The sequence below is a fragment of the Melanaphis sacchari genome, unplaced genomic scaffold, assembly GCF_002803265.2.
Source record: "Melanaphis sacchari strain LSU unplaced genomic scaffold, SCAv2.0 Contig61_pilon_pilon, whole genome shotgun sequence".
Lineage (NCBI taxonomy): Eukaryota > Metazoa > Arthropoda > Insecta > Hemiptera > Aphididae > Melanaphis > Melanaphis sacchari.
Genome location: NW_020271437.1, coordinates 188,674 through 206,056, shown reverse-complemented (window position 1 = coordinate 206,056; position 17,383 = coordinate 188,674). Strand labels below are relative to the sequence as shown.

Sequence of the window (17,383 nt, the reverse complement as noted above, 5' to 3'; positions counted from 1 at the left end):
CTTTAATAAAATTTAATTTAATTTATTAAGATACGTAATCATGTTATTAAAATTGAAAAGTGTAAAAATTGTTGGTATAAAGGAAATCGTATATAAAGTTGATATGTATATAGATTATAGGTACTTAAGGAGGCTGCAGTAGGTCGTGTTTTAAATTTAAAGAATTAATTAATATAGGCTAGATAACATGAAGATATTAAAGTGACTTGAGAATGTGTGCAATGTAAACAAATATAAGTGTGTGTGACTGTGTGAGTCTAATTTGGAATCGTTTCGATTAGTATTTCCTAGAAACCATCCATCGTAAACAATGAACGAATTTGTCATTTTTAAGGTACATTGTCTCTGTACATACTGCAGTATCATTTGTAAATTGTTTTTAAACAAATAAATAAAAATATGTAATAAAATTATAACATTTTATTTAAATCGACCAATTCGTCATATTTTAAGTATATCTATACATATGCTTCAAAATATTACTACCTTTAGTTTTAGATAATAATTCTAAAACTTTTATTCATGTTAAATAATAAAAATAATAATAATTTAATAATATTTAAAATATAATGTTTAAATTATGGTTATTGATGTTTGAATAACTTTTAATAAAGTACTCAGTAGCCAGTGCTCACTGCTCACTAGTCATAAACCTCAATCTCAATCTTGAATCTTCATTGATGATACCTACCTATGCAACATTTATAAAAATCGGCTCTCGAGCAAATGCTAGCGTACTCTGGTGAGAAATTTAAGCTATCAAACTGCTGTCATTTTCAGGATCTATAATAAGTGATAATAGTTAAATAGTATAATCTATATTATCTTAACATTCAGCTTTCAGCGTTAAAAAATAGAAAAATTAAAAAATCGGCATTACCTTGATCTTTACATCGTACCTATACCACGCTCAAAGATTTAGTGTTTAGACGAAATTTGGATACAAAATTGTATTTGTAAGCTAACAGTGAATCAGTGAAACCGTAATCGCAGTGTAGTGAGGCTGTGTTCATCATATAAAAATTGTTTTTTAGATTTCCGTCCCACATAAAATCTGAAAATGCAGCGTGAAGACAAACAACTGGAACTGGTACTTGAAAATTTCCAGAGTAAGTTGAATGAGTTCAAAGCTCAGATATATGCTCTTATATTCAAGTTAGAGCATGAACGAGACAATGTCAATTGGACGACAGTCCTTGATACATTTGCAGTATTCTCAACGCAATACACTGCCATTATGAAGTATCTCTCTTACGAGAAACTTCCACAGTTGCGTAATTATAGTGTACTGCCATTGATGTTAAACCCTGAGCGTGATGAGGATCTTGCACGGATCACTGAGAACCGAGTACCAGCCTTATCCCACGACATTGTACCTGATTTCTTGCGCACCAAGACTGAACCTGAAGTTGAACACAAACTGATGCAGGTCATTGAAATGTATTATTTAGATTATCCTCTCATTATATTCAATTATTAATGTGATTAAATTTGCTATAATATTTTATGTATGATTCTGCAGGTCGAGCACAAGGCAGGCGGCTTACAATTTGAAACAGCACAAAAACAGCTGGCAGCATTCAACAAGGTAGTTAATCATGTACTGGACTTAGTGTCTAAAGCCAGAGAAGAATGGGAAGTAGAAACTGGAGCTCGTGTTGGTATCGGACAAACTTCATCAGTTGCAGACTTGCATACACTTGTATCGGCTGTTAGCATGGGTAAAAATTTGAAACCAATGGTACCACAAGTATCTCCTGGTGGTATGATGGTACCTCCAACTGGTAGACCAGTTACTCCTAGCATGGGGCCAAATACACCACCAATGGGTATGATGCCCAAACCACCTCCTGGAATGAAGACCAATGTAAAGGCTGCTGGAGCACCTCATCCATATAGATAGTCATTTATTTTATATCTATGTTAATAATCGATACATATTTTAAATAAATTGTATTGAAAATTGTTATGAATTAATACAATTTTGAATATTAACCTTATAAATGTATAATAAATGTAAAGTATTTTGATGTACATAATATTGTCAAAAAATATAGAGTTGATCTATTTATAAAGTAAATAAAATTATTGTTCAACTATGTAACAGATAATTTAATAAAGAATTTTATAAGATTTTATAATTTATTTTTTAATAAAAAGTGTTTCAAAATTTTCTAGAAATTGGTAAAAATCATTGAAAATCAGAAAAATAGAGCAAATTGTTAATTTTTATACTTGTTATATTGTGATTATACTTTCAGCTTATTCAATATGATTAAAGCTTTAAATATTTTATAAAAAAGAATCAGTATCCAGGATAAAAAACTTACCCAGATATTTTAGTTTTTTTTTCATATTAAGAACAATTAATTAGTATTTTCAAATTATCTTAATTATAACTTATGAGGAATTCTGTATCATACTTTCAAAGCTTTTTACCAAGGATAATTATTTAATAATAATAAAAAAAAAAAATTTTAATGTATATTAATAGCTTAAAATTAATTTAAATATTAAAAAAGTTCTTTTTATGTAAAAAATGATGGAGTCATAACAATATAACATAAATACTTAATAGAGAAAAATTAATAAAAAACTGACACAATTGTTTTAAAATTGTATAACTTAAGAGATAAATTACTTTTGATTAAAAAATAATAAAATAAGCAAGGTAATGCAGGAGTGTGGAACATACAATATGTTTCTACTAAAGTTTAAAATCACAATATTAGAAAATAGAAGTATATATTTTATTGGAAAAAAAAACAAGGGCATATAGTATGTACTAATTTAGAATTGATACGCTTATTGATTATTAACCATAAATTATAGCTTAAATAAACACCAAATTATTTTTTATGAATATTAAATTTTATTTGTTTACAATTTATTATTATTACTTTTTATGGAAAATTAAGTAAACGTTATTTAATCCTAACCTAACTTATTCATCAAAGGAAAGTAGAAGTTTAAGGTTGAATGCATAATAAGTTTGATGTATATAATAGGTATATTTATATATTTAGTGGCACTTTGAGGTTTCACTAAATTTTGCTTTGATTTATTATCATATATTATAAATTATAATATGCATGAAAATATTTTATATTTTTGTACAATGAAATAAGTTAACTTTAAAATAATTAAATATGTTAAGAGGAAGTGGAATTCATAAACATTAATAATAAAACATACATTTAATTGAAACATTGTTCACATAATAATTTAGTTTTTTTTAAAGCTTTTCAATATTGGATAAATATTATCATAAGCATCATAAATTTCTTGACGTACTTTGGCACCTGCAAAAAATAAAATAAATATTTTTAAAATTAAATAACACGAATAAAGTTAATAAATGTTATCATTATTATTTTAAGTATTGGAATACTTTCAATGTTTAATCATGATTTAGTTAACATTGATACCAATGATCTCTTTTTAAAATAATATAAAACTAGTCTTTAAGATAGTAAACTGTTGTGATAATAAATTACCTGTCAGTACAACTTTACCAGATACAAAAATGAGTAATACAATACGTGGTTTAACCATTCTGTAAATAAGTCCAGGAAACAATTCTGGTTCATAACTAAATAATAATAAACACTTTATTAGCACTAAATATATTAACATTATAAAATATTATAATCAAAGAAACTACCTGCTAAATTGACCATGAGTGAGTACCAATCCCTCAAGCCGTATAGGAAACTTTACATCACAACTGCCAACCATGTTTTGAATTTTAAAGTCTAAGAACTTTGCCTAATAATAATAAATGGTTAAATGCACAAACACATAAATAAACTTGTTACTTTAACCAAGACATTAGTAAGACTCACTGGAAAACTAAGCTTTTGAATGATCCTAGCATATTTTCTTGCTGCCAGTCTAGAATCTTCTTCACTTTTTGCGCCAGTGCATACCATTTTACCAGAACTAAAGATTAAAGCTGTAGTACGTGGTTCACGTATCCTCATTATAACAGCAGCAAATCGTTTTGGATTAAATTCAGCATTTCGTGCATGTAAAGCAATAGTTTTAAGATCAAGCCGACATCCAAGATTTACTGTAGACACTATATTCCTTGAAATAAAAATAAATACATAAAATTATGAAAATAATATGCATAAATAAGAAAAAACTCACTGGAGTTGAGGTACAATCCCAGGATCAGCAGAAGCTGGTGTCATAGGTGTCATCGGGGCAGGCGTAGCTGGGTTTTGAATAGTTTGTAGCGCTGGTATAGTCGATGATGATGAACTGATGGATGTCAAAGATGGCATACTTTGATGCACCTACAAAGAAATACTGTAATAAATATCTGGTTAAAAATAAAAATATTGTTTAAATAGTTACAGGTGTTTGTGAATGCATCATGCTGTGTGGCGTAGCGTAGCCCATATTATTTGTCTGATATATTTTATTCATCGACTGTTGAGTTGGTAGACTACTAGTACTCATAGCTAGACCTTGTGGCTGTAGCGGTGGCATTTGCATAATCTGTTGATCTTCTTCTGGTTGATGTACTGGGGTTCCAATACTAGGAATACTAAACCCAGGACTCGGTAACATTTGATCCATCTTAGAAGAATAGCACTTTTTTTTAGCTCCTAATAATAGTAATAATAAAAAAAATATTAAACAATAACATTTTAGAAGTTGGATAAGATTCTAATCTTATTTTATGAGAGAATTGTATGCCCAGACTCCAGCTAATAAATGTAGATAACTATCAAATACTGGATAACATACCTACTCGAAATATAACCTCATCACCCAACAGCCTTGAAAAATAAGCAATTATCCAAAATAAAACTCTTTCAGATTCAACACATATTGACTCTTTCAACTTACTGTAAATCTATTCGGTGAATTTACACTCTACTCCGATCGACATTCAACGTTCCTCGGCAAACTGATAGACGAACGTCGACGGGAAAAATCCTTCTTCAGTTAGGTACGATAGTCGAACCACCAAATTCTGTAGTCTACATCATTTGAGACGATGAACTGGCTAAAGGAATAAGATTATTTTTCAGTAGACGAAGTTAAAACACTATCAGTACTCGTACCGTCTATTAAAAAACTGCAGAAATACGACGACTGTTATATGAAAATGAAAACGGCATAAATTATACTAGCTCTTAATTCTTGTACGATTGATATCGATAATTTGTATTTTGATATCGAAATAGCCGAAACACAAATAAGTAAGAACTATATAATAACGAATACCTAAAGAAATTTGTTTATAGACAAGACAAAACCTACTTTAGAATCACGATTCGCGGTAGTCGTTTTATCAGTTATCATAGCCGTCGCCGCCCGTGGACAGTTTGAACCACGGTTTAAGATACCTATTATTAACAATATTGACTAAAATTGAATTTAATTTGAACTTGAACAACTTAACTAGTAACAGTAACTACTATAACGTCTATAACTAGTTTACACTTGTTTACAATGGCACGCGCCGAATTATAATTACTACAATATTGTCATAACTTAATTTCTAATTTAATCAATATTCAATAGGTGAATACTGAATAGATCATCTGTTCTGTGTTATTACCATGCAATTTTAAGTTGAACTGACTAAAAATTGTGTGTGAACTTATTATGTTCACGACGAACAGTAGCCAAGAGCAGAACATGAAAAAAGTACTATAAATTATAATTTTCCGATTGGTACTTATACCAGTTTAGAGCCTCAAATTCCAACAATATACAGGAATCGAGGGTCTTGAGTTCTTTACGACATTACAATTTGTTGTATTAAAATAGTATTACTTCAAATATTTTATCATCACCGTCGTCGGCTTTAAGTCGGTGCGTCCGAAAGAACGTACATTCACCGAGACTCAATTTACAGCTCAGCTGCTATAGTTAAACATTCCTTCGGGACACACTACGAATCGCGATAATGGATTCTTCAACGAGTGGCTATACTAGTTCCAGTAATCGCCATCATCCCTATAGCCGAAGCTTAGAAACGCAAGCAAAGTCCACGTAATGAGATTTTTTAACAAGTATTGTACTGATCGAATTATTTTTTTTCCTATCGATATCTTTACCTTTCCAATGCCGGATTTTCCTAGTTAATAAATTACCTACATAAATTGTACAATATTATACTAAAAAGTAATAGGTATTTCAATCACCAAACGTTTTGTCATTTTGCTTGTCAAGAAATAACCAATTTTTTTTTACAAAAAAATTAAAACTTTTATTGGGAAAAATTAATTAACTTCTCTGCGAACTCTACCTATATTTTGAATACTTCATAATTCATTAATCAAATCCAACATTAAATTTTTAGAGCTGTTTACAAGTCAAGGATAATTATTATTTATTTTTAAATATGTAGATTGACATTGTCTACTTCTAATACTGCTCAAAATAATAGCAACAAGTCTAATGATGAAGACAAAAAGCTTTTTGTTGGAAGTGTCAAACAAGTGGCACGTTGGAGCCGATTGTTATCGTTTTTGGAACAGACCAAAATTATTTACCAAGTATTCGGTACACTTAATTAGTTATTATTATGAAACCTATAATATATTTATTTATACCTAATGTATTAATATATTATCTGATTTTAACATAAATTAGTTTGAAATATTTTTCAGAATAGTTTTTAATATTTTTTAATTTTAGGAATTATGGATTCTGTGATAACTGGCAGTAATAAGTGCGAAAAAATGTTTTGTTTACGAAGTGAACATAAAAAATCTGTAATAGTATGTGTATTTTATGAAATAGATAGAAAAATGCCTAATATATCTAAGGGAGCATTAGTTTTGTAAGTGTTATTTATTAAAATATATATAATAATAATACAACTAAAATCTGAAGCTAAACTTATCATCACATAGTGGTTTCTATAGTATTTATGATATTTAAAACATTTTTTAATTACATGTGGATTTATAAATAGGTGTACTGGCCATGTAAAAGGAAAAAATAAATTGCAAGTATTCACTATTCGAGAATTACATGAAGACAAAAATTCATTTGATAGAATATCTTTAGTTAGCCATTGGACAATTAATGATATTTTAATACATAAGGAGTAGTATTATTAAAAGCAGTTTCAATTGTTAATTATTTTTTATGATTCTATTGAAAAAGAATTTGGTTAATATTTTTTAAGATTCTATAGAAAAAAATTTGATTAATTTAAAATTAATAATTTTACTTTATAAATATGTATAAAAAATAATAAGATAAATAAAGTGTTTAAAAAAATAAACTCATATTTATTATTTATAAATTATAATCGATCACTTATATCACTTCCATTTTCTTTTTTATTGGCTATTCTTGAGCCAAATTGTAAAGCTCGTTTTGGTAAACATGCGGCATTTACAAGTCCCAATTTGAAAGCTGCTAATCGTAACAATAGTTTTTCACCCAGGTTGATTGGATATGGTTCTTTTGGCCAACACCTAAAATATTTGTATTTATAAAAATAATTAATTTTCAACTATTGTTTAGTAATTAAATATAATATATAACCGTTGCCATGGTGCAAGTCCTCTAATAAATTCCACAAAATTTTCATCTAAATATGGAGTACGTAACTGACGACCATGGTCACAACACACACGATTATCTCGACCTAGATTACGTGAAGGTATTTTAGAAAAATCTTTATCTAACTCTTCATTCAGTGATTGCCAACCATGTCGCTGTAAAATTTTTCTATATCTTGTATAACCGCCTAATAACTCATCTGCTCCCATTCCAGACAATAACACCTGCACAGTTGAAATACTATTATAAACATTGAATAATATGTAATGATTAAAACTATTTATTTTTTACTTCAAAACTCAACAAATAATTGTAATTTTTATTTGTTATAAATTATAAATATAAAAATGTTATTAATTTTATTATTTTGCATATACAATTAACAGTAAAAAATTAAAAGATACATTTTAGAATTTAATTTGAGCAAATAATTATTAACATATAAAAATTCTATATTTATAAATACAATTAATTTTTGTTATTTATAGTAAATGGATAAATGGATATTTTAATCTTAATAGTAATTAATATTTTTGAAATATAGTATTTTAGAGAGTTTTTTTAAATAATCATTAAGCATGTTTTATAAACATCTTTATTACTCTAAATATTTTTACTTGAAAAATTTTCTAAACATATTAGGTAATTAAAATAATTATGGTTAAAAAATAAATAATATTGATAAAAAGTGAATAGACAATTCATTTTTTTATATTACGGATAATATTATTATATTCAAATTTTTGTTTGGGCATTGCTTGTGGGTTGTCTAATTAATTTATAAGAGAGTAAATGATGATTGTTTATTATTTTGAGATTATTGTCTATTTGATTATACTAATCTATAATCTAAGCTTTATCATTACTACAGAATCATGAGTAAAGTATAAAATAGTTTTACAATATCACATGTGTATAAGATAGATATGATAAATTTTATTGTTGTGTTAAATAAATAATTAAGTATTAATTTATCAAATCATTATTACTACATAAATTAACTGAGGTATTTACGCAAATTTAATATTAATAATTTTACTATATTTAAAAAAACTGTAGTTCAACAACTTAAACTAGTATTATTATGAAAATTAAAACATTAGATTAAAATTACTTACCCGAGCAGGTGTTTTGTAAGATTTGCCATTACATTTACCAAGTCCTCGAGAGGCAAACCACAATGAACAACCTAGGCTATCATCTAGGACGGTTTTTAAAGGATAAATGAGATGGCGTATAGTATCAAAACGTTTTTGTTGTAATTCAACATTTGGAATATCTATCTAAATATATAATCAAGTTTCAAAACAAAAAAAAAAATGTTATAGTTTTTCTTCAATTTATTATTTTAAGAAAAATATCACTCACCTTTATTAAGTTCCATCGTCGAGTTGGACATAATGTTTTTAATTCTTCTAATGTATTTAAGCATGTTTGTCTATCTGGACATTCAAAATTTCCAGAATTAATTGGTCTTTCAAATGAAACATTTAATAAATCAATCGGTTCATCAGATTCAACATATTTGGAAGCTAATAGAGCTAGTAATGCTGAATCTATGCCTCCTGAAAATAAAATAGCAATTTTTGCATGATCACATTTGAACTCGCACATTTTACAAGCCTTTGGATTGACTGTTGTTCTTTTTTGAACTGACTGTGACAAATAGTGAATCAGATTACTGACATTCTTACAAAATTCTTGGTGTGTTAATAGCTCAGACATATTTAATTGATCATTTTGTTGTAATATAGAATCTTCAGGGTTTGTGATGTGATGAACACAGGATTGTTTAAAATATTGTAATTCATTTGGAATGTCATAATCACAATCAAAACGTGTGTGTGACCACTGGTATAATTGAGGTTCTGAAATATTAATAAAACAGTTAATAATGACTCGCACATGATTGAAAAAATATTTAGACATATTTTTTACCAAGTTTACATGCATTTAAATTAAATTTGAACAACCCAATCGCTGGTACTTCTTTAAGATCTGGAATGTCTTTATGTCCAACAGAAGTGATAATCAATTTGTTTGTACTGATGTTCCATAACAAACTAATGCGTCCAATTGGATCTCTACCTACCCACAAAATTTGTTTTTCACAGTCGTAATAGATAATGGAATATGGACCGTGGACAGAAGTCATAAGCAATTCCATGCTACCTCCATCGCATAGAAAATCTGATATTATTTTTGTATCACTGTCTTTAATGCTAGCATTCATCTGGTAATAGAACTTTTTAATAATGAATCTGTGTCGAGTAAATTTATTAATTTAGTTGACTTACTGTCAGATTCCAACTATAGACATCACCATTCCACAGCAGTATATTGCCCTTTCGATCCACATAAGGCTGTCCGGTTGGCCGCTCTCCTTGAGTCCACAATATATTTCCTGAGAATAACGCAGTATATCCGTTGACATTTACTCGATGAACAGAACCCACGTCTGGGCCTCTCTTCTGCAGCGACGATCTACATTTGCTGATCTATGGACAAAACAGACCTGAGACATTCATTTTGAATGAAAAAACAACTGTGCAAATGCAGCAGTCGCAATAGACTTACCTCGCCGCACACGGTTGATCCTTTGACGAACGAACAAAATATACCGCACATGACGAGATCGTAGGTCACAGGACTAGAAAGAAACGCGTTAAAGGTTTGATCATCGATAGGTCGGCACAACGACAACCTATTTATTTGTTGGTCGAAATTTTTTGCAATATGCGTCTTACCAGTAACACGGCTGCGTAGTGTAGGCAGATATTATTGCTATAGCCAAAGGTGGGTATACTTTTTATCTCGTGAAAAAATGTTGACCCATTACTACGACGTCGTGGTCGTTATCAGGTTGATCGACGTAGATGTGTACGTGAATATGTTCACACTATTTGCCAATAATCGTCAAACCGAAGAATGTGTCCTGGTCTATACTATAATAATTCGAATTCTCAAACGTCGCCTGTCGGTATTAAATAATAATCAGATTTTGGAAAATCGGTACCGTGTTTGGTAATATTACGATTTTCGACAAACCGCTTATCAGTTATCAACAAGTATCAACGTGCTTCACCAACCGCTTATCTCGACTATCACTTGCCACTTGACAACTGTCGACGACGGTTGGCGGTTACATTAACGAACAAGATTATTATCACGAATCAATTATTATTATTATTATTATTTATTAATAATCAATAATCAATAATCATAATCATGGTTTTCCGCGCACGGTTAACGGTCAATCCATTGACATAATATGTATAATATATCAACAATCAACATTAAACAAAATACAAATTAACTGGTAATCGCCAATCGGGCAAAAATTGTCGATGAAAAAAAATCTAACGGATTTTAAACTCCAAAAAAATAAACACACTCCGGTAAAAAAATAGTCGATGGTAATAAAAGTCTATATGGCGAATCAACTCGCTCGATGTAATTGATCTAGTCGGCGTGTGTTAGAATATTCACTGTTGACGACCGTCCAACTGTTAGTCACTACTTGCAGTTCGCTGATTATTTAACTCTAGCGAGTAAAATCGCTCTGTGTAATCACCTAGCGCGCTACTTTGGAAAATCATTAGTGTAAAAGCGACTTTATATTTTATGCCGTTTATGGTGACTGTCGACTGATCAAGAATTCAAGACTAGTGACTACTGACTAGTAAGCGAGAGAACGAATTTAATAGCTCAATGTAATTGAACAAGTCGCTAGTCGCTACACGTTCAGTCTTGCATGAATTTGTTCGTCGACGAGCAGAAAATAAATTCGCTTCAAGTAATCGGGACTAAAGGAGTATTGCGAGTTTTTATTGTTGGTATTGTTGACATTTCGATTAGTTTGAGTAAAGCCAGTTTACTTAATTTATATTGTATATAAATATTAAATATTAACTCTTTGTCCTATACTCCTATACCATTACATAAAAATTAAACTCGAACAACGAAATAAAAAAAAAATAAACATAAAGCTCTTATAATTTAAACGTTAAAATCCATGTGGGAGGATAAATGGAAAATTACTGTTACAATATTATGTTATAATTTTAAGCTTTTTTTCTTGTGTGAATTTTTTCCTTGGACTTTTTTTTCGAGAGTATTTTTCTACGATTCACATTATAGATGGATAATTAAATATGCTTTACTATGTCACGCCAATGGTATAATCAACAATAGTTTCCATTTTAATTTAATCTATTCTGTGATTTAAGTATTTAACCACAGATTTAATGTTGTTTCTGTTTAATTTATACCTGTAGTTTGATTAGATTGAGTCATGAATCTGTAACAGATATCGCGAGAGTATGACGTATGTGACCTGCAATAATATCATAGATGTTAAACATAACCAGTCAAAAACCAAAATACATACATTTTTTTCGTGAATAAAATTAATTAGTTGAATTTTAGTGGACACTGACGATCTGATGACACTTCGAAAATATTAACTGGAAAAGTTTGGTTACAAAGACCGGAAAAACGTGACATAACGATTTTGGAATAAATTGAACGAAATTGTAATTAAAAAAAGAACGACGATGTTAGTTATTTCGTTATAATTCAAAAGTTTTATCATAGGAACTTCAAATTTGTGCGTATTTCATGATTTATGATTATAAAATATGATTTTTTTTGTATGAAATACGTAACGGAATTTTAAAAATATCTAAATTATTTTTTAAGCTAAGTTATTTTAGATAATTCCAATCCAGTGTTAGCGAATTGTGATAAAAAAATGTATTGCGAAGTAGAGCCAAGTTTACTGTTATCATGAATAGAAGAGTCGAGCATATTATTTATTATCAATAAAATTGGTTTATTCGTCACATGGTAATTCGTTTCGTTCAAACGTTTTTGTTTATATATTTTTAAAATTAACAGATTCTGTATACAGTATACTTTTCATTTTGATCAAATATTATACTGTAAAAAGTTTATAACATATTTTTAAAGTTTTAAACATGCCAACCTCTTGTTGTGTTCGTGGTTGCAAGAGTAAGGGCAACGGTAAAATTAAATATTTCAGGTATGTGACATTTGATATAATCATATTATATTATTTATATTCATATCTATTCTTTATTATCAGTAGTTAGGTCTTCAATTGAAAGTTGTTTACCTACAGTGACTTCATAGTTCATAACCAGCCGGTTCTAAATGTTCTAATAACTCAATATAAAATCATGGAAAATCGGTGGTGGAATGAGTAGATTTAGGAATAATTAACATTTTGTTATTAAAAGTTATGATGAACTATAATTCGCCTATTATGCCATTATTATAATTCTATACTTAAAAGATAGTATTGTAGTAAGGCAAGTAGGTAAATGTTTACATTTTTAAATTTGAACTGATTGGTAAAATATATTTTGGCACTGCTGTGGCTACTTGTACTAGTCTATAATATTTGATTGTTTTGATAGATTTCCTAAGGACGAAAACCGTAGATTGCAGTGGATACAAGCACTTCATAGAGAAAACTTTGTTCCTACAAATAATACTTTGATTTGTGAAGCACATTTTACTACTAATGATTATCAAAAAAGACCTGATCTTATTAAATTAACAAATATTGCTGTTCCAAGTATTTTCAACTATCAGAATGAGAGACAGAATACTTCTCAGAAAAAAGTGACTATGGATTCAGAATTAAAATCTTCTCGATTGCCTGCAAGGAAACGTCATAGTAATTTATCAGACCATACTTATGTATTAAAACTTCCCGAAGAATCAATTATACCTGAAGATATAGGTTTCCAAAATACAATTATTTCATCAAAATGTGTAGTCAGTAACTTATATGCTGACAAATCACATTTGTTAGATGTATCTAAATCAAATATACAAACATTAAAAAATGTCAAAAGTAATTTGTATCTATATTTTATGGTCATACAATTATTTTTTCATTGTATTATATTTTTCTATTTGTTTTTAGATCCTGGCTTTAAAATACCAGAAAGTTTTAAAATCACTTTTCAACCTCCAGAGAAAAATTGGGAAAACATTGCAATGACACAAAAAAAAACTATACATGATTTAAGAAAAAAAGTAAAAGTTCTTCATCAAAAAATTAGACGTTATGCCTCAACAATTGAAACTTTAAAAGTTAGTGTTTTTTTTTTTTTTTTTTTTTAGTGTATATAATATAATAAATATGACCCAAAAAGTATAATTCAGTAGTTAGTGTGCAAAAAAGTAATCATAACAATATTTATTGTTTTATTAAAAATTTGTCATATTATTAATTTTGACAATTAAGATACGTATTAAAGGTACAGAAGAAAATAATAGTATATAAGTAAATAATATTAATAATAAGTTTGATTTATTAGCTAGGTTAAATTATAAAGTTAGGTTTAGTAATTTAGTATAGTATGGTAAGTATAATATTAATTTATTGAGGTGAGAAAAATTGTTGAGTGTTAAAGGAGATGTTAAAAGATTTAAAAAGGGATAATAAGATTGGTAATAATACAAATCATCAGGTTATTAAGGAGAGTACTGAGGAGAAAGTCATAACAATGAAAGTTAGAATGAATGAGAGGGAAGTAAAGTGTGGAAAAATCAGATAATAGAGAAATGATAATAATAAACTATTTAATTAGTATAAATTATAAATGACCACAGAAAATAAAAAAAATAATTCTAAATGGTATTATCACTTTATTATAGTGTATATTTATTTTATATTCATGTGAAAGTTAAATAAAATATTTATTTATTTTTTTTGTTTCAGGGACAATTGGATATAATGATTCGTTAATAAAATCAAATTCCTACAATAAATATGAATAAAAATGTTTAAAGGATTTCAGTTGTAAAGTTTGAATTTATCAAGTTAAAATTATCAAAAATTAAATCATACCTATATTATGTTACTTTTAGAAAATACACCAAAAACTTGTTGATATCAAATTGTGTATTATCAAAAATAAAGAAAATGATAATCTTCATAAATTTAAATTTGAAAACCTAAGGATGAAATTTATTGAATGATGGTTAGTAATAATTACTTTCACGTAACGTTCAAATGTAACCATTTAAGATATTAATATGTTTTACATTTATTATTAATAATTAGTTCCAGATAAACAGGCAGTAACTTATGTTTGCTTAGCAACTTCAACAGGTTTTATCAATAAGCTACAAACTCCATTTCTGTATGGTACAATATATCAAATCTACATGTCGGTGGTAGTATATTCTATATTTGTCAAATAAAGATATTTGGAAAAAAAATATTTTGACTTATAAGGAATTTAATTTATTTGTTGTTATATACATATAGTATGTAAAGAAGGCATAAATTATGGTTATAGTTTTTTAATGTAGATTGGTAATAGAAAATTGGTCATTGTTATTTATTATCAGTTTATATTTTGATGATCTCTAAAAAACGATGGTCGTAAATTTTTTTAAACACATAATAATAATTTAATATAATAACTAATAAAATATATTGTTTGAGTAGGTATATTATTAGATGTTAATACTGCATATTAGCATGTTATAAAGAATTATAATAATAATTTTAAGTGTTCATCAATTCCATATGTATTAATTTATTTTATTTTAAGTTTGTATTGTTTAATCAAGAATACCGTTTATAAATTACTTTTTTATATTTTTTGCTATTGAAACTTAGACTGGATAATAATTGTTTATAGTATAATATGTATTGTGTATTAAAATAGTTTTCCCCCCATACAAAATGATCTTATTATAAATTAAGTTATTTTATAATTATAGAACATGTTACCATTAAAATAAATACATTTTTTATTTTCTAAGTGTTACTTTTTAAAAATACTTTGTAATCTTATTTTTTGGCATTTTAAAGAAATAAAATACTAGTTCATATAACTATATTTTGAAATAGAGTAAATTTTAATAGTTATGAATTAATAACTTGTTGTATGCATAAGTATACATTGGATAGTACCTATTACATTATGTGCTCGAACACAATTGTTTAAAGTCGTGCAAGAAAGTGTTATTTTTCTATTGTATAATGTAGAACATTATTTTTTTTATTTTATTTTTCTAGCATTTTTTGGTATAGTCTTATTTTAAATTGTAACTATCATTAAGATAAAAGATAAGATATTTAGGTACATCACTAGCCTACATATCATGTTATGGACCTACTATTTGAATTAAAAATTGGAATGTATATTACATATTTTAAACATTAAGAACTTTTAAATATATATAAGTAAATAGATACCTATAATAAGTTATGAAACCTAACCTGCAACACGTTTAGAAATATTATTTCAAAATATAAACAATATGAACAGGCCTGGATTTAGCATAAGTGCTGCTATAGGCCTTATAATTTTCTACTCCTCACACTCTATCCTCTCTTACGCTATGAAAAAAGGCAATTTTGAATTATTGATAATTTGTTTTAATATTTTGAAAATTAATTAAATTATATGAAGTATAACTACTATTGAAATAATTTAAGTAATAAACAAAATAAAACATTTTTTTTTTTTTTAAATAACATAATATGTATATAGGTAGGTAGGTAGTCTACAAAGTTTTGATGGTCTCGTGATTGTTTATTATTATACAGACTTCAGCGGGTTCCACTGTATAATTTTGTATGTACAATAACAGGGGTTGGTAATCTTTTTGGTGTCAATGGCCAAAAAGTAATAAAAAAATTTTCACGGGTCATACACTTTATTTAATTTACGTTTTACAGTTTAAATTTTAAACAAAGTTTAATTTAATTTATTTAAGTTTCATCACTGTTTGGTGCCTATATTTATTTAATGTGATATATATTAACAAAGTTAGGTTATCAACTAACATAATGTGATATTCCATATTTTCATACCAATTATAAATTGTAATCGCGGGCCGCATGAAATTGCTACACGGGCCGTAGGTTACCGACCCTTGTACAATAATATTATTATTAGTATTATATTAGTGCTGTGTAAGCCACTATATGGTTTGACTAAATATATTTTATAAAGTATTTTGTGGTGTTACTTCTATTTTAAATTATTAAATCTTTAACCAAAATAGTGATGACTGAACTTTTAACATTTCTTATATATTGGCGAGTACCTACCTATCAAGTGTATTATGTTATAAGGTAAATTACACGAATATTAATACTTCAAAAAATTGTATTTTGAATCCAGTATTTATCTTAAATAATAATTTCAGCTAGGTACTATAATAATTAATAGTATTCCAAATACTTTTAAAATATATTTTATTCTATTTATTAAAAGCATGTTATTTGAATCCAAGACAATTTGAGATTATAGCCAATATTAAAATTAATTATACTTGAATATATTTCTGTAATAATTTATTATTTACTACATAACAGTAACTATTAAATTATGTAGTTAGAATAAAAAATTTAATTTCAAAATTATTGGAACAGAAAATTTGGAATACTGGGAATTTATTATATAAGAAATAATATTTTAATGTGTATATTGAGAGCTAAAATTACTTAAATTTTTAAAACATTTCAAATGTTTCTAAACATTGACTTTTAGCTATTTACTAATTTATTATCAAACATTACTAAAAATGAAAGATTTTTCAAGTAGGTTCCTTTAACAGTATAACCAGTGGTTTGATTAAAATGTTTTCTAAAACATTTTATTGATTAGGTAACCTTTTTACTAGGTTATGTAGGTAAACTATTTAACTTTAACAACTACCTATAATAAATAGAATTAAAAATTACTGTTTACTGATTTTTAAATGTTGACAAATTGGAACTTATTTCATTAAATCTTAGGTATCATAAAACCAATGAGCATTATTTAATTATAACACTAGT

General features: G+C 27.3%; 5 protein-coding genes across 10 annotated transcripts; 3 read left to right on the top strand and 2 right to left on the bottom strand.

The window, feature by feature from the left end:
* Positions 1–793: 793 nt before the first annotated feature.
* Positions 794–1,974, top strand: LOC112600188 (mediator of RNA polymerase II transcription subunit 8). Of its 2 annotated transcripts, XM_025347359.1 has the most exons (3): positions 794–956; positions 1,035–1,429; positions 1,523–1,974. In XM_025347359.1, the coding sequence occupies exons 2-3, from the start codon at positions 1,061–1,063 to the stop codon at positions 1,901–1,903; spliced, it is 750 nt and encodes a 249-aa protein (XP_025203144.1). In that variant the 5' UTR covers positions 794–956; positions 1,035–1,060; the 3' UTR covers positions 1,904–1,974. The 2 variants fall into 2 exon arrangements, with proteins under 2 accessions (XP_025203144.1, XP_025203143.1); XM_025347358.1 differs by having other exon boundaries at positions 794–1,429.
* A 1,223-nt stretch (positions 1,975–3,197) lies between these two features.
* Positions 3,198–5,243, bottom strand: LOC112600146 (TATA-box-binding protein). Of its 2 annotated transcripts, XM_025347314.1 has the most exons (8): positions 5,079–5,243; positions 4,861–5,020; positions 4,363–4,616; positions 4,153–4,301; positions 3,846–4,089; positions 3,665–3,768; positions 3,498–3,592; positions 3,226–3,302 (listed from the first exon to the last, which is right to left on the bottom strand). In XM_025347314.1, the coding sequence occupies exons 3-8, from the start codon at positions 4,585–4,587 to the stop codon at positions 3,226–3,228; spliced, it is 894 nt and encodes a 297-aa protein (XP_025203099.1). In that variant the 5' UTR covers positions 4,588–4,616; positions 4,861–5,020; positions 5,079–5,243. The 2 variants fall into 2 exon arrangements, with proteins under 2 accessions (XP_025203100.1, XP_025203099.1); XM_025347315.1 differs by having other exon boundaries at positions 3,198–3,302; positions 4,861–5,240.
* Positions 5,244–5,392: 149 nt separating this feature from the next.
* On the top strand, positions 5,393–7,090 carry LOC112600147 (spermatogenesis-associated protein 22-like). 2 transcript variants are annotated; one of them, XM_025347317.1, is made up of 4 exons: positions 5,393–6,015; positions 6,374–6,528; positions 6,664–6,808; positions 6,944–7,090. In XM_025347317.1, exons 1-4 carry the CDS (start codon positions 5,930–5,932, stop codon positions 7,080–7,082), a joined length of 525 nt encoding a protein of 174 aa, XP_025203102.1. In that variant the 5' UTR covers positions 5,393–5,929; the 3' UTR covers positions 7,083–7,090. The 2 variants fall into 2 exon arrangements, with proteins under 2 accessions (XP_025203102.1, XP_025203103.1); XM_025347318.1 differs by having other exon boundaries at positions 5,945–6,035.
* A 160-nt stretch (positions 7,091–7,250) lies between these two features.
* LOC112600156 (asparagine synthetase domain-containing protein 1) lies at positions 7,251–10,661 on the bottom strand. Of its 2 annotated transcripts, XM_025347329.1 has the most exons (8): positions 10,290–10,661; positions 10,120–10,192; positions 9,840–10,040; positions 9,481–9,775; positions 8,911–9,410; positions 8,661–8,825; positions 7,525–7,766; positions 7,251–7,454 (listed from the first exon to the last, which is right to left on the bottom strand). In XM_025347329.1, exons 2-8 carry the CDS (start codon positions 10,168–10,170, stop codon positions 7,280–7,282), a joined length of 1,629 nt encoding a protein of 542 aa, XP_025203114.1. In that variant the 5' UTR covers positions 10,171–10,192; positions 10,290–10,661; the 3' UTR covers positions 7,251–7,279. The 2 variants fall into 2 exon arrangements, with proteins under 2 accessions (XP_025203114.1, XP_025203113.1); XM_025347328.1 differs by having other exon boundaries at positions 10,120–10,661.
* Positions 10,662–12,246: 1,585 nt separating this feature from the next.
* Positions 12,247–14,785, top strand: LOC112600157 (THAP domain-containing protein 2-like). Of its 2 annotated transcripts, XM_025347331.1 has the most exons (6): positions 12,247–12,586; positions 12,984–13,426; positions 13,499–13,668; positions 14,300–14,380; positions 14,449–14,561; positions 14,645–14,785. In XM_025347331.1, exons 1-4 carry the CDS (start codon positions 12,522–12,524, stop codon positions 14,324–14,326), a joined length of 705 nt encoding a protein of 234 aa, XP_025203116.1. In that variant the 5' UTR covers positions 12,247–12,521; the 3' UTR covers positions 14,327–14,380; positions 14,449–14,561; positions 14,645–14,785. The 2 variants fall into 2 exon arrangements, with proteins under 2 accessions (XP_025203116.1, XP_025203115.1); XM_025347330.1 differs by having other exon boundaries at positions 14,300–14,561.
* Positions 14,786–17,383: the final 2,598 nt, after the last annotated feature.